We start from the raw sequence: 24,178 nt of genomic DNA on the forward strand, positions 1-24,178 counted from the left end.
AGGGGTGGGCACAAGCCGGGGGCGCGGGAGGCAGATCGCTGCGGGGCGCCGCCCGCTCCACCTGACACACGTGTGCGCCGCCGAGGCTGGTGGGCGGGGCCGGCGGCGGGGGGGCGGGGCCGGGGCTCCCTGACACAGGCACCTTCTGATTGGAGGAGCTGGAGTGGGGCGGGGCTAGCGGCTGTCTCTCGAGACAGACACCTCCTGATTGGAGGAGATGGAGTGGGGCGGGGCTCACGGCACGTGGAGCCCACTGTCCCTGGAGACAGGCGCCTTCTGATTGGAGGAGATGGAGCGGGGCGGGGCTAGCGGCACGTGGAGCCCGCAGTCCCTGGAGACAGGCGCCCTCTGATTGGAGGGCGGGGCGGGCGGGGCCGGCGGGGCGAGGCCAGGCCCGGGGTGCGTGGCGGGCTCTGAATGGAGGGCGGGGTGGGCGGGGCCGCGCCGGCGCAGTCTGGCGCCGCCGCGTCGTCCATTCCCGCGCTCTGGGCCGGGCGGTTGGGCGCCGGCATGTTGCGCAAGCTCACCGTGGACCAGATCAACGACTGGTTCACGCTCGGCAAGGCCGTGGCCGACGTGGAGCTGCTGGGCTCGCCGCCCGCTTTCCCGGCCGAGGCGGCCCGGCAGGAGGCCCAGCGCCGGGACGCCCCGGCCCCCGAGCCCGCCGCCCCGGCCCCGGCCCCGCCCCCGCCGGCCGCGGACTGCAGGTCGCGGGCAAGGGCCGGCGGGACGGGGGGGGGCGGGTGTGGGGGGGCCGGGCGGGGGGCGGGGGCAGGCGGTGTGGGGGGGCCGGCCTGGTGTGGGGGGGCCGGGCGGGGGGGCGGGGGCAGGCGGTGTGGGGGGGCCGGCCTGGTGTGGGGGGACCGGCGGGGAGGGGGCGGGGGAGGCGGTGTGGGGGGGCCGGCCGGGTGTGGGGGGGGCCGGGCGGGGGGCGGGGCAGGCGGTGTGGGGGGGCCGGCCGGGCGGGGCCGGGGGCTGGGGGGCCGTCTAGGGGCCGGCGGCGCGGGCGCCCCCCGAGAGCAGCCCCGGACGGGGGCGGGGGTTGGGGGGCCGCCGGGCCGGTCCCCTGCTGGCCTCGGCCCCCGCCCCCGCCCCGGCGCCGCGCCAGGCGAGCCGTGCGGCCTCGCGGGCGGCCCCTTCCTGCGGCCCGGGAGGGTCTTCGGCCGCGCACGTGCCTGACCGGGCCCCGCCCGGCGCCTCCCGAGGCCCCGCGCCCTCTCTCGGGCCCCCGCCCTCCGGGGCCTGCCGTCCGGGGTGCTGCGCCCGCCCCGCGGTGGAGGCCGGGCCCGCTGGAAGCAGCGCGGCCCGGTCCCAGCTCTCTGTTCCCCGCAGGCCGCTCAGCCCCCGGCGCCCGGAGGGGGGCCCCGCGGACCCGCCCGACCCCGCCGCCCGCCCGCCAGGTGAGTCCCGCGGCACGGCCGCCCCGCGGGGGCAGGCGGGGCTGTCTGCTCCAACCGCGCGCCCGGCGGCCCCGGCGTCGCTCAGCGGGACGGCCTTGGCGAGCAAACCCTGCTCCACGGGAGGGACGCCCGGGAGTCCCCCTCGACCCGGGCGGGCGGTGTCCACGCGGGCCGCCCCTCCTGCGTGCGAGCCCGAGCCGCGCCTGTGCGGCTCCCGAGGGCGTCGCCCGGCCCCGGCCTGTCGCGGCGCCCCCGGCCGGCCTGGGGGCTGTGGGGCGTCTCGCCCAGCCGGTACCCGCCCCCTGTCCCTCGGGAGCTGGGTCTTCTCCCCCGGCCTGCCGGCCCCGCGCTCCGGGCGGCTCGCTGCTCCCTGTGGTGCGCCTGGGGCAGAGGCCGCCTTGCGGAAGCGCTTTGCCCTTTTGTCCTTTCTGCCGGAGGCCGCGGCGCAGCGCCCCTTCCTCAGCCGGGGATGCCGTGCGCGGGCGCCTCCTGGCGCTTCGGGGGCTCGTCTTCAGGCCTTGCGGCTGGAGTCGCCCGAGTGCTGCCCTCTGTGCGCCTTGGCCCGCTTTGGCTCCTGCCCGCTGTCGGGTGGAGACGCTCTGGCGTCTGCGGCGTGGGCGGGCCCGTGGCATCTCGTTGCAGCATCCAGAGGAAACGGTCGGCTGGCGCCCGTCCTGCTAGTCTGCGCCGCCCTGTCCAGAGGGGTCCTCGCCTCGACCTGAGCGGCAGGGGCGGTGCCGGCCACCCAGACCCTGACCTGGGGTAGGCTGCGGAGGAGGACTCATCGGGCTCGGGGGGTGGAGGCGGCACAGGTGTTAGGGCCGTGCGTGCCAGTTTGCCGCTGGCTTTGTGGCGTCGCGGTGGGGGTTTAGCCCTGTTTGCACCTGGCAGCCTTGCGCACGCTGGCTCAGAGGCCTTTGGCTTCAGGCTGCAGTTCCCGGATGCAGCCTGGGTGGAGGCGTGAGGGGGTATGGGTGCCGGGGAGGCGTGCCCAGAGCCCGTGGAGAGCGGCTTGCGGCTCCCCAACAGCTCTCCTGTGCCCTTTCTCCCTCGTTACCCCATGCATACACGCAGCTCTCCAGCCTGGGCATGGACGCTGGGCTTCTGGGACATGGCCGGGGGCAGTGCCTGCCTTTCAGGGCATCCGCTCTCCTAGCTCTTGACCTGGGCTCGTGTTTGAAGCTGCTGCTGCTGAATGCAGGACGGCGGAGTCACCGGCGGCTTGTCACCGGGTGGCCCCCAAAATGACTGCTTTGGCCGCGCTCAGAGCAATCGGCCAGTGACCAGCCAGTGACCAGCCCCCACCAGGTTGTGCCGGAGGCAGCCCACCTCTCTCGCAGTGATGGCTTCGGCACCGCCCGTCCAGGTCGAGGCTTCTGCAGAGAACTGCCCCAGAAAGAGCGCTCTGGGGACCTCAGACTGGGGCCTCCGAGCGGAGCTGGGAGTGAGCAGGAGTCCCCAGGCAGAGCGGGTGTCGGTGTACACAGTGCCGAGAGGAGTGGCCGGGGCTGGGCGGGCCTGGGCAGCTGGTCCCCTGAACCCGGGACTGTATTTCTGCCGGTGGCAAAGGGGCTTTGTGGCTGTGACCATGTGAAGGTCTCGCGGGGTGAGGCTCTCCAGGTGGGCAGGTGAAGCGAGGAGGGGGGCGCCTCAGGAGCAGGAGCTGTGATGACGGAAGCCAAGGTGGGGGTGAGGTAAGAAGGGCACCACACGCGCGGGAGGCTCTTCACCGCTGGGCCGGCAAGAGACGACCCTTCCACGGCCAGAAGGAGCCGGCGGCCACGCGACCCCGGGCGGGGGTCAGTGGCCGGTCAGGGCTTGGCGTCCCGACTGTGCGCGTTGGCCTGTGGGGCCCCCAGCTCCCGGCACCAAGCCCGTGCTGCCCGGTCACAGCGGCCTCAGGAAGCCCCGGTGTTGCCGGCCACTCACCCTGGGAAGCCGGTGGGGGTTCGAGCCCCGGGTGCTTGTGCGGGGAGAGGGTGCTGCCTTGTGAACAGATTTGGTCCTGGGAAGACGGCTTTGGGGGGGCGTGGGGGATGGTGGTGGCGCCGCAGCAGCCCTGGGGAGAAGCCAGGAGGGTCGCCCAGGGCAGGCCAGGCTCGCGGGGATGACAGGGTGACCCAGTGGGTGGAACTGGTCAGGGCCAGCGGACAGGGTGTGTGACTTGTCGGACGTGGGGAGGTTTGGGCCGGGCGGCGGGTGCGTGTGCATGGTCGCGCCCTCTGCGCCTGCGTTCAGGCCGTGGCTCGCGCCGGCCCCTGGCTCCTGCGGCAGCGCGGGCGTCCCCAGACGCGCCCTCTTCTCTGGGTTATGGGGTCTTTGGCCTCGGGTGGGCGCGGCGGCGTGTCGTCACCTGTGGACGTGTCTGTACGCGCCCACCACCCTGTAGCTTGCCCGGCCTAGCTCTGCGCGGCCACGCTCGGCCAAGCCTAAGTCGTTTTGAGACCTCGAGCCCTCGCCGCGCCTGGCGCAGCCCCGGGCCCGGGCGCTCGCTGAGGTGGAGGGCTGGAGGGCTGTTGCCTCCTGGCTGGTATTTTTAAGCGACTCCTGCCGCTTCCAGCTTTTCTTCTGGCGGGAAGAGGACGGCCTGCGTGGGGCAGAGACGCCGGAGGGGGGCTCGCGCGTTCCGCTCGGTTCCGCGTCAGGATGCTTTCCGGCCTGGGAGCGCGAGCTGCGCAGTTATTTTGAAGGTTTAATTTCATGGTTAAATCGGTAACGTGGTAATTAAACTTATTTTTGACAGCAAGCAGCGTCTACATTTGCAATAGGAGGCGCCGTTACGTTCTGCGGCTCACAGCCATCACGGCTGCGGGGCTTGGGGTACAGTCCACATTCGGCGGGTGACGGAGCGGGGCGGGTTGCTGAGGGGAAACCAGCGATTTTAATGGTTTCCTTTTTTTTGCTCTTTGTGTAAGCATTTTAACGTTGACGTCTGAGGATAAATAGGTACGCTCTAGATAACGGGCAAAAATAGCGAATTTTGAGCTTGAGACATTTTTTGCTGCTTTGGATGACAGCTTGCCTCATGTCACTTGTCGATTTGCCTTAAAATTACCCATAATCTTTTCTCCCTCCTGGTTCCTTTTCTCCGTGTGCGCGAGACTGCAGCTGCACAAGACGGAGGGGCTGCGGCCATGAGCACCTCCGTTCTCCGGGCGCCCTGTGGTGGCGGCGTGGACACAGGCCCTGCTTCATGCCGGGCCTGCTGCAGCCAGTGGCCTGGACGGCTGGTCTGTGTGTGTGTGATGTGGAGGCAGGGCAGTGAGCTTGGGCAGTGCCCTGAGGACGTCTGACATTGTCCTCTGTGAGCGCTCCCTGGGGCACGGCCTTGCCTGTCTCATCGCAGCGAAATGTAAGGGACCCAGGAGCGGGGTCATCGGGCTGCTCTGCCAGCTGGAGTGCAAGTCCAGCAGAAAGCACTGCTGCCACCTCCCTGCCTTCCTGCAGGCCTGTCCCCTTTGCCCCTCTCGGACAAGCTCGTCCCTGAAAGCGCCCCCACCGTCCCCACTGCTAGTCGGTCTGCGGTTCCTGCTTCTCGGCAAGGCGAGTCCCGGTGTTCCTTCGGGTAGCTGCCGGAAGTGTGGGGGATGGGCCCACCCCTGAGGGAGCCATCCCGCGCCCGCCTCTGGCCGGCTGCTCGGCCATGAGCACACCGGTTGCTTGGTCAGAACAGCCCGTCGTGGTTGGTGTTTTGGTGCTCGGCATGCTCAGTCCCCAGAGCTTGTTGTCATCTCCCTGTCACCTTGACCATGGACATCTTGGCTCACTGGGCTTGGTTACTTTCCGATGGCGTCGGTGCCCGGCTCTCCTTGGGCGTCATTGGGGCAGGAATCTGTTCAAAGCGAGAGTTCTGGTCTAAGGACAGCAGACCGTGGGTCTCAGGCGCCCCTGTAGCCCATGCTGGGTGCCCCCCCCCCACCGCCCCCGCTGCCCCATCAGCTCATTGTTTTTCAAAGGCCTGTTGTTGACAGACACCCCCCCCCCACCCCCCAGCATCCAGAATGGTGAGCGCGTGCCGCTTCCTCTTTATCTGCTGTCTCAGCCCTTCCCTGTGGGCTGGCCTCGGTAGCCATCTTCCGTTAAAAGCTCAAATAATTTCATGAAATGTTGGCGCCATTTGTAAGTTAGAACCCGTTCACACGTTGAATTGTGCTCCGTGCTCGGTGGTGCAGAGGCAGCACAGTCAAGCCTAAGGACTGAGGGGAACGTGCCTGTGGAGGGTGAGAAGGCCGCACAGAGCAGCTGGGAAGGAGGGCCTCGGCCCTGCTGTTCCAGGCTGGGGGGGGGGGGGCGGAGAGCAAGCTGCAAAGTGGGAGGAAAGCCCTGTTTGGGGGCCCCTAAGGCCCTGGGAGTAACTTTGCCTCCACAGAGAAGCTGCTGTTGCTTGGCGCGATGAGCACACCTCTGGCTCCTGGGTTTTTTTGTGTTTTTTTTTAAAAGATTTATTTATTTATATGTGCACTGGGTACAGAAGCGCGGGGAGTGAGAGAATTCTCCAGAGCCAGAGCGGGGAGCAGAACAGGCAGACTGACGAAATACACTGCTGAGGGGAGCAGTGGGCGGCAGGAGAGGTCTGTGCGCCATGTGGGACCCTCGCCGTTGCCCGGGGAACAAACGGGTACTGCAGAGGCTGCGGGCAGCTTCGCAGCCCAGAGCTCAACCACTGCGCTGCTGGGGAGGCCCTGGCTCCTGGTTTTAACATTCAGAGCAGGTACCCTGTCGTGCCCTGACACAGGCAGCAGACAGCAGCATCCCAGCAGCAGCATCAGACAGCGGTGTCCCTGAGTAGTGCATGGAGGAGATGCGTAAGGCCCGAGGGATGCCAGATTGGTGCTGGGGGGCGCTGAGCATAAAGGGCTGGGGGTGGGAATATGGTGTTAAATCAGGGGAGATGGAAGAGCTCCCCATACAAGTTGTGTCTCATGCACTTTGCGGCCTGTCCGTCTGCCGAGGATGGCGAGGGGCCAGGATCGGCTGCACAGCCGGGCGACCCGCGTTTGTCAGGCTGGTGCACAGGCGCAAGAAGTCTCAGCCCTGTGCTCGGCACCCAGTGTGCTGTCCACGCCGCCCCCAGGCCCGGGCCTGCTGGTCACCGCTGCTGGCCTGCCCTGGCGGCAAGGAATGAACGTGTACGCTGGCGCGCTCTGCTGACGTTGAGCCATCTCTGCGCTGCGTCGGGGTGACAAGGGCTGTGCAGGTCTTTGCCCAGCACGCTGGTAGGGGGTGCTCACAGTTTGCATGGGGGGGGGGCTGGCAGGACGTGCATGTTCTGGGCTGCCTGTGTCAGTGGTTAAGAGTGGGCTTTTGGGGGCACCTCACAGTCCTGCTCGCGTGCCGGGCTGTGGGCATGTGTCTTTGTGTGGGTGTGAGCGTGTGCTGCAGGTACAGATCAGATCAACCCTGGCGTTTGCCTTGGTCTTATTCCAGACGCAAGGTGGCATCACGTGTTTCTCTTGTCTGAATCCAGGTCCACAGCCGCCTTCGGTTAAATTAAGCAACGTGACATGCATCCCAGAGACAGCTCACAAGTATCCCGACTTGCCCATAAACCGGTGTAAGGATGAGGTAAGGGTTTGGCGCAGTGGAATTTCGCTCTCTGCGTCAGTGCCCGGGGCCGCCTGCTTGGCCCACGGGGTGAAGCGACCGGGTGCCGAGTGAGCGCACCGGGCCGTCCAGGGGGCCCGTGCTTGTCCTCTCCAAGGTCCTGGTCCCGGTTGGCTCAGCCTTCCCCCAAGCTGCTCCCCTGCCCTTCCGTGCCACCCAGGCTTCTCCTGGAGGGCCCTTCCCTGGAGCATCTTGCTGGAGGACCCGCCTGCAGTGTCGCGGGCTCGGCTCGGTCGCCACAGCCCTTGCTGGTGTTGCCTGCTCGGCCGGTGTCTGCCGCGGCCTGGTCTGCTTCATCAGTGACACGTCGTTTCCTGGACAGCACCAGGCCAGATGCACTTTGGGTTTGGACTAAGTTTTTAGTAGGTATATGTTATTAGACATGCCGGGAACTAAAGATCCCAACGGAAGAAGCAGTTACAGATGAAGCTGGAAGGTTCCAGATATAACTTCCACGCTGCTTTAGATTGACACGTGGAACTTGTGTGGGTTATATACACCGCATTAAGCTTTAGAGACCAGCGTTCAAGGCCAGGTGTATTCCTTCACTCTACAAAGCATTGCGGGGGGTGGGGGCGCTTAATTCAGCGAGGAGGCAGAGGGCGGGGTCGCTGCTTCACAAATGCCCGCTGCGCCGCAGTGAAAGCTGTGGAGAACCGCGGCTGGAACCCCTGCCCTGGGAGGCCGCGCGGCGCTGGTGCTCCTCGGGAGCTGGGAACTGTGAAACTTCAGGTGACAGAGATGAAGACTTGGCAGGCGTAGCAGGCAAGCTTGGCGTCTCCATTTTTATGTGTGAAGAACAGCTGGGGCTGGCCCGGCCTGGCTCCCGACCGCCGTCCTCGGGTGACCGTCGGGTGGTTGGGCGGTCGTTTCCCTGGTAAAGGGGAGTCTTCCCCAGATAAGGCTTCTGCCTCTTAGGTAACGTTTTACGTTCTTACTAACTCTGTGGCCATTTTGAAAGAATTTTTCTCAACCCTAGGTGATGTCCTTGATAGAGAGCAATTCTGTGGTCATTATCCATGGCGCCACAGGCAGCGGGAAGAGCACGCAGCTCCCACAGTACGTGCTGGACCACCACCTCCAGCGCGCCGCCTACTGCAACATCGTGGTCACGCAGCCACGCAAGATCGGGGCCAGCAGCATTGCCCGCTGGATCAGCCGCGAGCGCGCCTGGACGCTGGGCGGCCTGGTGGGCTACCAGGTGGGCCCTGGGGGGCGCCCGCGTGGGTTGTGCTGGGGTGCTTGTGTGCTCCGGGAGTGGGCGCGGGCCGAGGCCCATGGCGTAGAACCACGGCCCGGTTTAAAGAACAGAGAGACTCGGAATTTTTTTAAAACTAATTTTTTTCCCATTTGAACAGAGAAAAAACATGAGAATTCTCAGACTCCTTTTATGAGTTTATTCTTTTAATCACTTCTCTGTGCGTAGACGTCTCTCTACATAAGAGGGACACAGACGGTGTGAGCGCGTCGGCCAGGCCCCGGCCCCTCAGGAAAAAAGGGAACAACAAATCAGCTTTTGAGCCCCATTTTTAATTCAGACTCTGGTTTTGTCGTTTGTAGTCATGTCGTTATTACCTTTCTTATTTCCATTTAAGATGATGTAGCCTGTTCGCTAGTTAAACGTGAACCGCTCACACTTAAAAATGTTCTCGCTTTTCCTGCCCCAATTGAGGTGGGACTCGAGAAGGTGGCGACGGAGGACACCAGGCTGACCTATGTGACCACCGGGGTGCTGCTGCAGAAGGTGGTGGGTGCCAAGAGCCTGACGGAGTTCACGCACGTCTTCATCGACGAGGTAGGGCTGTGCCCCAACTTTGTGCTTGGTTCCAAGGCCCGGGGGGTGGGGGTGAGAGGTGTTTGAGGGCTAAGAAGGACCCTGTGTTTACAGTGGGGTCAGCAGGCATGACCCCTGTTTTGTTGTGGAAGTCCACTGCACGCAGACACACTTGCTTGTTTCTGGCCATTGCTGCCGCCCCGCAGGCGACATGCTTGAGCTAAAGGCCAGAGCCTGCAGCGGAGGGGTTGACATGCGCCCCGGCTTCAGCTCTGTCAGGGGGAGCTTGGCCAGGCCCGGAGAGAGCTGTGATGGTCGGGGCAGCAGAGCGCCTCGTGGATGTCGTGGGTGTCGCATATGCAAGCAGGCCCAGATGGCCTTAGACGTCACAGACGCAGCATTGATTGCTCACTGCTCTGGAAAAACCTCTCATCAGGGATTGTGAATCTGGTCTTCGCTCTCTGGAGTTTTCTCCGTAAGGGTGGAATGTTTACTGGATTTAGTTTATATTCAGACAAGGGTTTTTTAAGGCGTAGGGTGTTTTCAAAAAACTGTCTGAGGCGTCTTGGGAACTTTTTCACCTCAGCCCCGGTCTTGGAGATCATTCCTTGAGCAGCTCTGTTGGCTTCTCGGGGGAATAGAAACATAAGCAAACAAATAGAGTGGGGGCTCCATGAGGGGGCTGCAGTACCTGGTGGGGACTGAGAAGGCCCTGGGGGCTGTCGGGGCTCTCAGCGCCTGGCTTGTGGCTGCGAGGATGCTCGAACTCCAAGGGCGTGGCGGGCGCCTAGGTCTCACCTTCCTTCCCCTGGGAGGGGGGCGCAGGGAAGTGACCTGCTGTGGTGGGCGGTGGGGTGCAGAGGCCTGTGTCTTTGCGGCAGCAGGCGGTCTCATGTTTGGTGGCCACAGCGGGGGCGGCATCAAGAGGGCCAGGCGGTTTGCACCTGCTGAGCCTTCCAGCTGGGCTCCCGTGGAAGTGGGGCTGCGGGCTTCCCCGGGGGTCCGCTCCAGAACTGCACTGTTGACGCCCTCGTTTGTCTTCTGCGCACCCTGCCTCCTGCGGCCTGGGGGGCTTGTGCACGCACTGGGGCGCCTTGTGCTCGGCACTCTTTCCTCAAGCTGCGCCAAGTGCTGGCCTGGGTTGCGGCCCGGCTGCCCAGGGCCTGGGAGCGGCGCAGTGGCTGGGGGAATGGGGGCCGGATATACCTGAGGGTCAGGCAAGGTGATTAGAACTGTGAGTGTGGGGTGATTAGAACTTCCGAAGACTCGCAAGGGGCTGGAGGTGGAGGTGGTTGAACGTGGGACGGTGGCTTTTCTGCTTTCGAGAAAGAATGAACCCGCCCCTGGGGAAGCCTCCACCTGCGAGCGCCCAGGCCTGCCTTCTGGCTGCCTGCTGGGGCTGCGGGACCAGGCAGGCGGGGAGCTGTCTGCAGCAGCCTCTCGGGGTCTGCGTTCTCATGCTGTGGAGACAGGAGGCCGGGGTGGGGCTGGGTTGGGGGCGGCAGGGACGCCGCACTGGGGGTGACTGCTGGCACGTCGGGCTCACTGGGCTCTCGATGCTGAGGGCTTCACCGGCGCTTCATTTCCTTTGCCTCCCCCGTGTCCGAGAGGAAGGGTCGCAGCATTCGCAGGGAACTGTGAGGGATTAGTGGGCAGCGGGGTATCATGTAGACTCCCAGCGTGGGGGGAGGCAGGTGGGGCCTGGCCTGGGGCTGGTGGTGGGGTGAGCGGTGGGCCCTGCACAGCGAGGAGATGGTGCTTCCTCCTCAGGGCTCGCTTGCAGAGAACCTGGCCGCTCCTTGCGTAGAGGGCCCGGCTGGGCGAGCAAGTAACCGGGTTCCTATGGAGTGAGTGATGCGCCTCGGCGGGTCCTAGTGAGGCAGGGTGGGGTCTGGGACCACCGTGGGGCCTGGGGCAGCTCCGGCAGCCTCCATCCCGGCGCCTGCACTTACCCTAGGGCTGAGGGTGCTGACGGGCTTCAGGTTTACCTGTTTGTGCTGGACCCAGCTTTTCCAGGCCAGTGTTGTGCCCTTGCCTTGGGTCCCGTCGATGGACACCCTGCCCTGGCCTCTCGCCCCTGCCATCTGGCTGCAGGAACAGAGTCACTCAGTGTGGAGCTGAGGCGGGCAGGTTGGGGCCTGTGGCTGTCTGGGGCACTACGGACACTGAGTGGGCAGGGCCCAGGGTGAACCCTGACTGCCTAGAGGCCAGCGGGGGCCCTAGAGACCCTCCTCTGCTTGGCCCATGGGCCCTGAGCCAGGAGAAGTGGCTCCCGAGCTGCCCGCCCCACCTCCTGGGCCTGACGCGACCCGCGGCCTGTCCTAGGTGCACGAGCGGACGGAGGAGATGGACTTCCTGCTGCTGGTCGTCCGCAAGCTGCTGAGGACAAACTCGCGCTTTGTGAAGGTAAGACAGGTTTTGTCGGGACAGCGCTCTCTGGGGCTAAGATCTGGTCTCAGTCGAGTTCTCTGTGTTTCAGCACCGACAACCTGACACCTGCTCGGGGCCGGCTGAGGGCAGCCTTTCAGGGCCAGGGCGCGGGTCCTGTCGGGCTGTGTGTTGTTTAAAGCTCTCCCCGGGGCGGGGGTGGAGGGGTGGGGAGGAAGCGTGCTGCTCTTAGTTGAGCAGGTTTCATGCTCGGAGGGGGCGAGTGTACCTGCAGACCTTACTTTAACAATAGTGCTGGAGCGCCGTGTCCCAGACTGTCCAGTCCCCCTGCCTCTGGGGCTCATGACACGCGGCCGAAGGCCTGGCGCGGTCACTTTGTTCTCACAGCGCAGGAGCCAAAGCCGAGAGGCGCGAGCTTGGGCCAGAGAGAAGCGCGGTCTCTCCTGCGATGTCGCGCGGGCCAGCCCCCTGTGCCTTCAGCGGGTCTCAGCGGTGTGCACGCAGCCGTGGTGGGTGTTGGGCCACCTCCTGAGGGCCGGCCCAAGGGCCAACACGTGTCTGGAAGAAGCTTCCCATCCCTTGGGCATCGCCGGCCCCAGACTGAGCACCTTCTCCTGGGGCGGTGGGGGGGGGGGTGCGTGTGTCGGCCTCGCTGTTGAGATGACCGCACCAGGAATTCCTCTGCTGCACCCTGGTTCCACAGTCCCGGGTCTGTCTGGATTGTCGTGTTGAGACTTTTCTGTCTTACTCGAGGGTAATGACTTGCTTACGTGCCTTTTTCTAGTTTTCAGTAGTAAAGAGAGTTCAGCAGTGTTTGTGGGCTGAAAACACTCACCCCGCCACTGAGCGCAGGGCCGAGGGCTGTGACGCCCCTCCGGTGAGCAGCGGGGAGTGGTCCCGTGACGCTGCGAAGGACGCGGGTGGGACCCTCGCTAGAGACGCACCGTGTGTGCTGGCTGGGACACACGTGAGGCCTCGGGGGTTCTGGGATAGGGCCTCGAAACTCAGGTCCTGTGCTGCTTTTGGAAGAGATGCCATCACCCCCGGACAGGTGGCCTTCGAGGTCTCCATGGCCCCCCGCCCCACCTTTTGTGGTCCCTGGCTCCTCGCCGGTGGTGGTCCCTGCTGGCTGGCCGACCAGTCTGGGCCCAGCGCCTAGTTTAGAGATCAGCCCCCGCCTGGGATGGGCCCCTCTAACACCTCGAATGACTTCTCGGGCCTTCCTTGCAGCCTCAGGCCGCTCGTGGAAAAGCGAGTCTGGCACGTGAGTCTCACCGTCTGTCTCTGACGTCAAAGGGGAGAGTGGAGATGCTGGCTCGGGGGCCTCTGCCAGGCCTCGCCCACAGAGCCCCCGCTACCCTGTGTTCCCCAGCAGGGCCAGAGCAGAGCCGCCTTCCCGCCATGTTTCTGGAAGGTCTCATCCCATGGTTTTCTTTTGGCAAAACAAACCTGCGGGCAGGTCCCGAGTCCTGTGGCCCCTGGGCCACCTGCTCTCTGCCTGCCTAGCTGTCCGCCAGCGGCCGCGATAGGGTCTTGGCTCCAAGCCGACGGTTCTGGACCCTGTCTTCCTTTCTGCTGGGTCACGCCCTCATTTTTCCTGGGACGTGTGACGTGACTTAGTCTTCTAAGTTAGTTGTCTGACGCAGCTTCCTTGAAATCAGTGACTGCGACTTAGTTTTATCAACCAGATGTCGTGTCTCACTGGGGGATACACCTGAAGAAGCTGCGGAAGGTGGGGTGTCCTCAGCCGCGGCAGCTGTCTCCCGCAGAGGCAGGGCCAGGCCCCAGGCGTGTCTCGCTGCAGTCACTGTGGTGATGCTGCGGCGTCGGCCCTCTGACCCCCAGGTGATCCTGATGTCGGCCACCATCAACTGCAGGGAGTTCGCTGACTACTTCGCCGTCCCCGTCCAGAACAGGCTGAGCCCCGCCTATGTCTTTGAGGTGGAAGGGACGCCCCACGCCATCACCGAGCATTACCTGGACGACCTGGGGCACATCCACCACAGCCGGGTAGGTGGGGAGCCGGCGCTGACGGGGGCGGGAGGGCCCTCCTGGCTTGGGCATCAGCCGAGACGGTGACAGACGCTTTTCCCAGCGTCTAAGGCAGCACTTTGAAAGACCCTTGCAGTGGGCACCACCTGTCATCACCCGGCTCCCCAGTGAGCGTCTCCTGTGGGGCACTGAGCGCAGCCGTGTTCGTGGTGAGGAGGGCACCGGGAACCATCAGTAATTCTGCGTTTTCTGAACCATTTTTGAATGTGAGAAATGACAGTTGGTCTCTGCACTTGGCCAAGGGGACTGACTCTGGTGGAGGTTGATTGGCGTCATGGAGGCAGAGCCACGCACCTTTACGTGGCTCCCCATGCACAAGCCAAGCACGGTGGGCCTGGTGCCCTCTGAGCCCCTGCGGTGGGCTCTGTCCAGCAGGCGGGCAGCTCCGGTGTCGGCATCACCTGGCCGCAGCCTGTCTTTGTCCCTGCCAGCTGCCCAGAAGGTGTCCTGAGAGCAGGAGCTTGGCTTGTCCCGTGTGTCAGCGTCGGCCTCGCGGCGCCCGTGTCTTCACCCGCCTCTGCGCGGTCTGGAGTCAGAGGACTGTTGTCACGACTGTGGTTTACATCCCAGCTGTGGCATGCCCCAGCGCACCGTCTCGCGTGACAGAATGCAACCTTCCTCCCTGCGCCGCCGCCCTCCCCGTCCAGGCCCCTTTTCTGACGTTTGCCCAAAACACCCCAGGCCTTTGGAAAAGCACATAACTCTAGCTCTGGCTGTCAGTGAGATGGCGAGGGCCTGCCCGTGACCGGCATGCGATGCCTGGCGCCCCGCCCGGCGCCCTACCCTGCACAGTGGGCTGCGGCCCTGATTCCGCCAGAAGGGACTCTGGAGGTGGGTGGGAGGGAGGTTGAGTGCTCCTGTCCCCATGCGGTTGCCCTGTTTGCTGCCTGCAGCCTGGGTCCTGCACGGCGCCCCGCTGTGGTAGCTGCCTCCCTGGGCGGGCGTGCTGGTGGCTGCAGGACGGAGCCCACGCACTCCTGGCTGCGCTGGCCGCCATCCCAGGGCCTGTGCGCCCCCCTTGTCACCTGCTCCCAGCGGTGGAGATAGTGGGCTCCTTGGGAGCCTCGTGAGCGTTGTGCTGGAAAGGAGTTTTCTGGACTTGGATTCTAGAGCGAATGGAATTGTTCCAGGGCCGGGAGAGGGGCACCGCAGACCCCCAAACCTGCCTCTTCTCAGTAGGTCCTGCCAGCCGCCGCGTCGAGAGGACACACACTCCAGCGCGTTAGGAATTTTAATGGAAAAGAATTTTCATACAGCTTGTGTGTGATACAGCAGAGGGGAAGGACAGAGTTTCTCCGAATCAGGCACCTAAAGTCCCCACTCTCTTGTGGGTAAATGTCCAGCTAGACAGGGTGACCCATCGCAGGCCCCTGAGGCCCCAAAGCTGTCACATCTAAGGCGCCTTCCGGCAGGGACCCATGGAAGGGGTCAGAAACAGCCAGATCAGTCTGGGAGGAAAAGAGCGGAATCAAAGCTGCCGTCGCTCCCCTCCCCGCAGGGCTCCCCCATGTCCCTTCCGACCCACCCGGGACCACGAAGCCAGCGCGGCTTCTCATGTCTCTGCTCCCCGCGCCGCCTCCCGCCCTCTTCCTCTCCCGCCAGCCTCCTCCCCAGCTTCGCCTCCTGCTCAGCTTCGCCCTCCCTTGGGTGGGGTAGGGAACCTGGAACCGCCCCTTTTCTTGACCCCCCCCCCCACTGTTACAGCATCACCTGAGAGTGGAGACGGGTCTTTCTGCGCGTGCTGGAGGAGAGCGACGCCGCGCGGGGTTGGAGGCGGCTGGGAGCTCCGGAGAATAAGCCTGTTTTCTCTCTCGTTTTTGTAGGGTTGCGTTAGGCGAATGACGGTGGCAGTTTGGGTAAGAGAGAGCATCCCGTCAGGGGAAGGCTGGCCGTCAGGCGGGGTTGTGAGGGTCCCTCCTCCAGGCGGGGGGCACGTCCGTTTGTCTTCATTCTGTCTGCGGGCGGCGGTGATGGTGAGACGTGGGCCGGCTCATGCTAGCCGATTTCTCCTCAGTGAGAACTGGAAAGATTATTGCTGCTTATTGTCCGAAGGCTTTTTCTGATGCGTCCCTTGCCGGGCGAAGAGCAGGGCCTGACGGCGCGTTCTTGACAAAGAGCTGTAAGTGGTGACGCAAGCGCAGCCGGCTTCCTTTTGGCGGGGAAGGTCCAGTCAGGACGCAGAATGGACTTTGCGGGAATCACGACGTGCTGTTGTGCTGACCATTCAGTGACCCCTGGCGGTCCCCGGGAAGCTGTCAGCTCAGACTAGGGGTTCTCATGGGTGGGGTTTGCTGCTCTGGTGAGCCCCAGTGCCCTGCGGTGGCAGCTGAGGGCAGTTTTAAATCCCAGGGAATCAAGTTTGGCTTCATTTTAATCACAACTGGGAGAGGTGCCATGTGCCCGGGCCTGGTGGGCACAGCACGCGGCCCAGCTGCCACTGGGGGTTGGCAGAGACGGAAGGCGCTTGTGAATTCTGGGGCCGCTCCTACCTGGGTGATGCTGCATCCCAGGGCTCTCGGGGTGAAGGCTTGGCGGGGACCAGAGCGCCCCCCCTCCCCCGCTTCCTTGACTTCTCACACAAAGTAGAGCCCCTCCGGCACAGCCTGCGGTGGCGGGCCCCGCCCTTGCCCTTCGGTGGTGGCTATCTGGGGGTGCTTCCCGCGGTGAGCCGCAGGAGAGGGCCGCCCCCTGAGTTCGCTTGGTAACTCTTTTTTGGTGTTCCGACCTGTCTCCTGCCCGTTTCCAGTTCTCCCCTCACCTCCTGGAGCAGCCGGTGATAACTCAGGACGCGTATGAAGTCGCTGCCGCCCTGATCAGGATGTTTGACGACCTGGATCTGCAGGAGAGTGGGTGAGCGCTGGCGGCCACTTGCCTGCGAGGCCGCGTTGCTTTGTTTCTGGCGGGGCTCAGGGCCCCTGTAGATACTTCTCTGTCGTGACTGGGGGGTTTAAAAAATGAAGTTAGAATGTTGTGGATTTTTTTTCCTGAGATTTATTTATTTATACAAGAGCTGGGGTATGGGCCAGAGATAGAGGTGGTGAGAGGATCCACCAGAGCCAGAGTAGGGAGCAGAACAGGCAGACTGACTGAAATCCACTGCTGAGGGGAGCGGCAGGGAGTCAGGAGAGGCCTGCCGCGCCATGTGGGTAGCTCCCCGGCCGGCTGAGGAGCAAACCTGCGCTGCAGAGGCAGCTTCACAGCGCTGCGCTCAACCCGCTGTGCCACCGGGAGGCCCCATTGCAGAATTTTTACTGGAAATTTCCACTCTAAAGTAGTCACGGCCACGGTGACTATAATTTTAGAGCTGATGGTTTTAAGAGCTAGAAGCTACAGCTTGAAGGTAGCTTGTGCAGCGGCGGCCGTGGAGTGAACACCATGGGTCAGTCCTGGCGCTGCGTCCGGAGGGCTGCGGTGTCCTCCCCAGGCCCCAGCCCGCCCGTGGCGACCAAAGCCCATCTCACTGGGCTGTCCTCCAGCTCTTGGGAGCCTGCTGCTGCTTCCTGTAGAGCTGCGTCTGGGGCCGTGCGCTGGGAGTGGGCCGCATCTGGCTGCTTGCATTCTTGCCAGCGGTGCGGGGTCGGTTGCACCCGCCCCCTGCGTGTGCCAGGGCACACACAGGCTCCCCGTTCTTGCTGCCCATGCACCTGAGGCTGCATCGTGCCGTGGTTTCCATCTGCGTCTCCTTGTGGAGCGATGCTGCTTCTCTAGGTGCTCACTGGCCAGTCGTTGGTCTCCAGAGACCCGAGCGACTTGGACCACGTTAGCTGGGCTGCCTGTCCCTTCGCATGGAGCGGCGAGCATTGTCATGCGAGTACCTCCACCCAGTGGGCTGCTCTTGAGGTGTCCTGAGGAACCCCCCATGTTCAGCGTAGATGAGGCCCAGTTTGTCGGTTTCACCTCTGTGGCCCGCGCCCTTGTGTCCCAACTGAGGCGCCTCTCCAGGCTTGGGCCGCGAAGGCCCCTGTGTTTCCTCCCAAGAGCTTTACATGCCTGGCCTCTCTGTGTCGCCTGGGCCTGGTCTCTGAGGCGGGTACCCTGCGGCGGGTGGTTTGGCTGGCCTGGGAGGCTGTGTGGGGGATCAGTTGGCTGAGGACCTGTGGGCTGATTTCTGGGCTCCTGGCTCCAACCCCCCCAACTGCGTGTGTCTCCTGTGGCCAGCCCTGCACCCCCTGGATTATCTTTGCTCTGAGGTTATTTAGAGATTAAAAGTCTGAGTCCTCCTCACTTTATTCTTTGTGGGGATTACTTCTGCTATTTTGTGTTCCTTACAATTTTGTGTGAATTTTAGAATGAGTTTGTCAGTTTCTGCAGAGAGGGCAGCTCTGATTCTGAAAGGCACCTGGGGCTGGGATGCAGCTTGGGGAGCGTCGCCGCGCCTGCGCTGCTCGTCTCCGGGATGGGGGGCTCTTCTGCTCGGTGACTGTTTATTTCAACAGCACTTGGTAGTTGCCAGAGTGTTAAGTTTCTTACTTATCTTGAAAGTTCATCCCTGTATTTTATTCTTACTGGTGCTCCTGTGAGTGGAACCGCCTCCTTAATTCCGTTTCTAGCTTGTTCCTCAGAAGCACTCAGAGCAACTGGCCTGCGGCCTGTTGAGCTCACTGGTCATGCTCATGGCTTCTTTGGGGCCATCCCCGCACGAGCCCATGCGTCTGGCTTCCTTTCTTCCTTTCCAGGCTGAAGGCCTCATTGTCCTGCCTGGAACCTCCAGGCCACGCAGGGTGGTGCGTAGCCTGGTCCTGGTGGCTGGCACAGTGCCTGGTGCCGTCCCACAGGGCCAGCGGTGGGGTTTCCACAGAGCCTTTGGACTGGGAGTTCACATTTTGCTTGTTGTTATGTTAAATGTGGGCTATTTTCAGGCCTGGGATGACGGTATTTAGATTTGTAATAGTTCTTTGTTTGTTTGTTTTAAAGATTTATTTATTTGTTTATACAAGCACTGGGCACAGTCAGAAGTGCAGGAGGGTGAGAGAATTCACCAGAGCCAGAGCAGGGAGCAGAGCAGGCAGAAGGACCGAAGTACACTGCTGAGGGGAGCAGCGGGCATGGCAGGAGAGGTCTGCGCGCCATGTGGGACCCTCGCCGGCGGCCGGGGATTGAACTGGCGCTGCAGAGGCTGCGGGCAGCTTTGTAGCCCAGCACTCAACCTCTGCGTCAGCAGGGGAGGCCCTGCAATAGTTTTTATGGAAGAAAATAACGGAAGGCTTGGGACTCCCCCTTGGGGCCATGGGCAGCTGCACGTCCTGGGTCATCTCTGGTTTTTAGGTGAAGAACGAACATACCAGATGGGCAGCCAGAGTCCTCTGGGCTGGGAGGCTGGGGGTTTCTGGAGGGGCAGCGGCTCTTCCAGCCTCCAGTGACCGATGCACCTTCTGTTTCCCACAGGAACAAGACCTGGGCGGGGGCCGAGTTCATGTCGGAGCGCAGCAGCGTGCTGGTGTTCTTGCCAGGTGAGTGCGGCGGGTGGCACCTGCCAGGATGGCGTCCTGTGAGTTTGCTCATTAATCCTTGAGAAGGTGAACAGCGTGATTTTTGGCTTGGCTTCTCTTTATATTTTTAAAGATTTTCTTTATTCTCGAGTAGACGAACTGGGGTGCAGGATAGAGGTCTGGGGGTGAGAGGACCCACCAGAGACAGAATGGGGAGCAGAACTGGTGGATCCATTGAAACCCACTGCTGAGGGGAGCGGCGGGGAGACAGGAGAGGTCTGCCTTGTGAGTCAGCTCCCTGGCTGGGGATCGAACCCAGGCCATTGCGGTGACAGCCTGAGACTGACCCCTGGGTCACTGGAGAGGCCCTGGGCTTGGCTTCTTTTTGTAGCTTTCAGCGCTGGCAGGAGCCTGACACCTTTGCTGGTGCAGCCTGTGGGGCGCGATGTCCAGCCACGTAGCAGGGTGACTCGGCGACTGTCGTACGATTTGCAAAAGGGTTGCTTGGGCCGGCTCACACTGTCACCATGTGCAGGAAGTTCTTTCTGGCAATGAGAATGTCAAAGGAACGTCCAGTGCCCGGTGCTATGCCATCCACTTGGCCCATGTCCAGGTTTTCAGTTAACTCTTTGGCTTTGTTATGTCGTGCTCGTGCGCCTGTGCTACCCCTGTGCGGTTGCTGCCCGAGTCCAGCCGCGGGCTCGTCAGCCCCGTGGGAGGAGGCTCTCTGCACATGCCTGAGGGTTAACGTTTGCCAAGTTGTGCTTTCAGAGTGGTATTTTTGGTGGCTTAGTGAGGGGGCGCGGCTCGATGGGGCATTGCACAACCAGGCAGGTATTTTTGTTACTGGGAGGTGGTCAGTGGTGCGGCGGGCGCAGTCGAGTGGGCGCTGACAGGAGACCGCAGAGCGGCTGTCTGGGTGATCTGAGCATTGCGGAAGCCTGGCTCGCTGGGCCGCACCTCCCACATGTGGGTGTGTTCAGGGTCAGCTGGTGCCGCCTGGGCCGGGCCTGGAAGGAGGGGCTCTCCCGAGCGCTGCCCGGAGAGGTGTTGGGGCCGGTGCCTGTGCCAGGGCCCTTCTTGGTGCCTGTGCTCATGGTCGGCTGCTGCGAGCGGGTTTGGGGTGTGCTGGCCGCTGCTGCGTGGGCTGCGCTCCAGGAGACGCGTCGCTGCGGGACCCTTCTTGCTAGTGCTGGAGGCAGCAGGTCCGAGTCACGGGACCACCCGGGCCTTGTGCCCTCCAAGGCGCTGTGTGGTGTCCGTGTGCACCCCTTGGTTCTGGTCTTGGCTGGCTGTCTTGGTCCTTGGCTGGGGGCTGCCTTGCTGCAGCGCTGCCTCCACGGACACGCGGCCTGTGTGTGTCTCTGTGTGAGTGTATCCCCTTGTCCGTGAGAGGAAGGCTGCTCTGCTGCGGGGACACTGCTCCTGACCGTCGCATCCTGAGGCTCCCAGCCCGGGACTTTGCCGTCCCTGGGAGACAGACACGTTTAACTCACCGGTGGCTCAGATACTCGTGATTGAGACAAAAAATTAAGCATGTTTTCTATGTTGACGCTTTCTAAACCTAACAAGTGTTGCACGTTCACTGTCGGGGCTACCTAGGTGCTGTTAAGGTCGTGAAAGCGTTGCTGCTCGCTTGGGATGGGGACTTTGGGGCATCAGTGGGGAAAGTGTGAAATCACACGCGTAGCCCTTGTGGGAGGAAACCGAGGGAGGAGTGTTTTCCCGTATTCTGAGCTACCGGCCGCCGCCCCGTTCGCATTCACCTGCGGTTCTGACGTGCCGGGGGAGGAGATGAGAAACGCCAGCTGAGGCGGGTCGGTGGGGCCTTTTGTGAGAAAGAAGTTCCTCTGCAGCCCGGCCCTTGGCAGTGAACGCAGGGCTCTCCGCGTGCCTCTCTTCCAGGTCTGGGCGAGATCAACTACATGCACGAGCTCCTCGTCAGCATGACCCACAGAAGGTGCGTCTCCGCGGCCGGTGCGCCTGCCCGAGTGGCTGCTGGACCCCAGTGGGCGTCTGGCGCGCATGCCCTGGCGGCCACCTCACCTCCTTCTCCGCCGCGCAGGCTGCAGGTGTACCCCCTCCACTCCAGCGTGACCCTGGAGGAGCAGAACAACGTGTTCCTGAGCCCCGTGCCCGGCTACAGAAAGGTGGGCCTGGCCCCAGGTCTGTGGCTGCTCTGTGCTCCGTGGCCTTGCTGGTCTCCTGGACAGACATGCGCTGGGCCTGAGCCTCGCCCGCTCTGCGTGCTGGGCCCGAGGAGCCAGGCTGCCCCACCCTGACTCTGGTGTTTCCCGGACTGCGGCTCCTTGTGTCCCTGAGAAGACGCTTTGCCCCTGGCTCTTGTTCCAGTCCCGACGCAGGAGGTTTCCCCCCGGGTCAGGGGGATCATGGGCTTGTCGTTCCGCAGCCTGTCCTGAGCTGCTTGAGGGCCTCAGGAGCCTGTGGAGGCTCTGGGTCTGCGGTTACGGCTCCTTCCTCTCAGAGTCTTGTCCTGGGGCGCCTTTTGCCCCCGGGTGGTCTTGGGACCCACAGAAGCGACGCTGTTGGCCGGCAGGTGCTGCCGTCTGGCCGCAGCTCAGGGCTGCTGTGCCGTGATCCTGAGGTCGGGGTCCCTGCGGCCCGGGCTCCACCCCTGGAGAGGACGGCACCCCAGAGTGGCCTGCACTGGCAGGGCGCGCGCGCGTGTTGGGTGGGCGGGAGCCACATGGTTGTGTGGCTTTGAGCTGCTCTCTCCTCCGAGACGTCCCTGGCCGCTGCCGCGTGGAGGTGTGAAGGAGATGCATCATCACCACGTGTACCCACTTCCGTGGCCGCGGCCGAGCCACACAGCCCGGGGGTCTGTGTGGGGCCCCGTGCGGTGCCTGTTGTCTGCAGTCGGGCCAGGTGCTGAGCCCTGGCGGGGTCCTCAGAGCAGCCTCACCGCACCTGCGGCGGCTGTTATCCTGCCACTGACAGGAGAGCAATGAGGTGCTGGGGGTGCGGAGCCAGCTGGCCCTGAGCCCACAGTCTGACCCCTGCGGCCCCAGTGGGCGTGACTTGTGTGAGATGGGGAGAGGCTGACTGCAGAGTCAGCGGCGGGAGCTTGCAGGAGGCCCCGAGTGGCGTGGAGCGTGAGCTGCCCATGCCTGCTGCAGGCCCAGGGTCGGTGAGGGTGGACATTGGCTCTTCCTCCCCGCGCGCTAGGTCATCCTGTCCACGAACATCGCAGAGAGCTCGGTCACGGTCCCCGACGTCAAGTACGGTAAGCGACGCCTGCCGCCTTGCCACGCGGGCTGCCCGTCGGCTGGCCTGTTGGTCCTGAGGAGAGGCTCCCCGACTCACCCTGGCTGGGGAGAGGAATTTCCGCTAGCAGGTCCCGGTGCCCCTGTGGCACCCGCCTTTCTCACTGTGGCCTGTGGGCAGGAGATTCTCTGGGAAGCCCCAGGTGGAGCCCTGGGCCTGGGGCCTGTGGGTGTTGGGGTGCAGGGGCGGGGCGGGTGTGTCTGTTACTGGAGGCAGGTGGAGGGAGCTGGGTCCGCTCCCTGCAAAGCCATCCCTGGCCTTGCTTCTGGATCTCTCCTGAGTGCTGCTCAGGGTGCTCTCATTCCTGTCGGGGGCCCTGACTCGTGCGAGGACCGGGGTGAGTGAGACCAGGCCCTGTCCTCACGGCAGCAGTGTTCTGGTGGGAGGCTGACACGCGTTAGCTCAGAGAGTTAAATGTCACGTAGCGGGCGAGAGGACTAGAAAGCAGACTTTTGGGTAGGGTGAGGGGGCAGCACCTCTTTGAGGAAGCACAATTTGAGCGGGACTTGAGGAGGAGCAGGCGGTGCAGGGACGCAGCTCCAAGGGGACGTGACCAGAGGAAGTGAGAAGGCCGTTGTGGCTGGATGGGGCAGGGTCTGGGCTCGGGGCCAGGTGGGGACAGAAGGCCGGGGCACACACAGGGCGGGTGTGTGACGGGTGAGCAGGTGCCGACGTGCAGTGGGCTGAGTGGAGGTGTGTGCGGGGGACAGCAGGGGCGCCGGGTGGGGAGCACCGGGGAAGGTGGTGTCTTGTCCCTGCGTGGGCAGTAACGGGGAGGAAGAAAGTGGGCTGGACCCCCTAGAGCGGGGGTGTGGTGCAGCGGGGTGGCTGGGGAGGAGAGGTACCAGCCGGCCCCATGGGGCTTCTAGGGCTTCTGGCTGCCTCCGAGGGAGACTGAGGAGCATTGGCGGGGCTTGAGGCCAAGAATGGCTGGACGAGGGGCAGTCCACAGACTCCCAGGGGCCTGAATGGAGGTGTCGGGGCCGAGAGCCGAGTCCACGGGGTCGGCTTGTCTGGGTCAGAGCCAGTGGTGCTTTAGGATGGGCGGGATGAGAAGTGGGCAGTTCTGGGTGGACTGCAGGCAGCCCCAGGTCGGGGCAGAAACCTCCGGGTGGCCGGGGGTGGGAGTGGTGAGGAGCTGCATTGGGTCACAGTAGCTTTGACACCCGCGGGGTGTCCGGGTGGAGTGTGGGGAACCAGGTGTGTGAGCCTGAAGGCCAGGTGGAGGAGCCGACGGGATCGGTGGGTGATGGCCCAGCGAGGGCCGGCCCCGTCAGAGAGGAGGCGCGGCAGGCCACAGGAGTCAGGGAGCGCCCGCTTGGGACCGCCTCGGAGCCACCGCAGAGCATGAAGGAGCACGTCTGGTGTGGCAGGTCGAGTTTGTGCAGGATGGAAATCTCCTCTGGGGATTAGCAGCGTGGACACATCTGTGCCCTGGACGAGCAGGGTCTGTGACAGGAAGTCAGAGGACACCCCCAAGGTGTTCCTGTTCTGGGGAGCAGGGACTTGGGGCCAAGAGAAGCTGCTGCCCAGAGGACAGGAGGAGTGGACAAAGTGTTTGAGGGCTAAGGTGACGTGAAGTGGGGCTCATAGTGAGCAGGGGGGGACCCCCCTACATGTTGGGGCCACTGAGACCAGTAGCCGGGAGTTTCAAGGCAGACGGCTAGCAGCCTGTCTTGTCTCGTTTCCCTCTGCAGCCACTGGAGCTGGAGGTGGCGGGGTGTGCTTGAGTCAGAGGAGTAGTGCAGAAGCCAGGCCTTCAAGGTCATGCGTAAGCAGGCCTGGGAAGTGAGGGGGCGAGGCGGCAGGTGAGGGGCTGCTAGCAGGTGGCAGGGCCCCCAGCCTGGGCTTACGAGGGCTCACTGTGCTTGGCAGGTGGTTCTGGTTCTGGAGGTCTGCTGGAAACCGGGTTGGGGGGGGGTCGCTGCCTCTGGTGCTGACCGAGTCTTCCAGGGAAGCAGCTGTGAAGTGGGTGGAGAGGGGGTCGCTGGGAGAGGAGTTCCTGGCTCTGGGGGTGGCTCCTGCAGATTTGCGGGGGCGTCCTGTTACCTGGGAAGCCAGGAGGGGAGGGTGCGCACAGTGAAGCAGCAGGGGAGTTCAGGAGGGAAGTCGCAGGGAGGGTTGGTGGGTTACCCTTTGGGGACCTGGACTGTCCAGGTGCCAGCCCAGGCTGAGGCGCTTCTCTGGCCACCCCGCTACGCCCCCAGGTTCCCGGGCAAACACAGGCGCTCTGGATGCAGCGCAGA

General features: G+C 63.7%; 1 protein-coding gene across 1 annotated transcript in view; it reads left to right on the forward strand.

Moving 5' to 3' along the window:
* The first annotated feature begins 510 nt into the window (after positions 1-510).
* TDRD9 (tudor domain containing 9) overlaps positions 511-24,178 on the forward strand; it is a 49,708-nt gene continuing 26,040 nt past the window's right edge. Inside the window, exons 1-12 of the mRNA XM_037501863.2 lie at positions 511-707; positions 1,333-1,400; positions 6,634-6,965; positions 7,984-8,205; positions 8,677-8,799; positions 11,104-11,184; positions 13,012-13,176; positions 15,965-16,068; positions 18,604-18,668; positions 20,553-20,607; positions 20,713-20,797; positions 21,834-21,891. Coding sequence (XP_037357760.2) covers positions 511-707; positions 1,333-1,400; positions 6,634-6,965; positions 7,984-8,205; positions 8,677-8,799; positions 11,104-11,184; positions 13,012-13,176; positions 15,965-16,068; positions 18,604-18,668; positions 20,553-20,607; positions 20,713-20,797; positions 21,834-21,891 — 1,555 coding nt within the window. The remainder of the gene's footprint in view (positions 708-1,332; positions 1,401-6,633; positions 6,966-7,983; positions 8,206-8,676; positions 8,800-11,103; positions 11,185-13,011; positions 13,177-15,964; positions 16,069-18,603; positions 18,669-20,552; positions 20,608-20,712; positions 20,798-21,833; positions 21,892-24,178) is intronic.

The sequence above is a fragment of the Talpa occidentalis genome, unplaced genomic scaffold (assembly GCF_014898055.3).
Source record: "Talpa occidentalis isolate TD23 unplaced genomic scaffold, MPIMG_talOcc4v2.1 talOcc4.11, whole genome shotgun sequence".
NCBI classification, from domain to species: domain Eukaryota; kingdom Metazoa; phylum Chordata; class Mammalia; order Eulipotyphla; family Talpidae; genus Talpa; species Talpa occidentalis.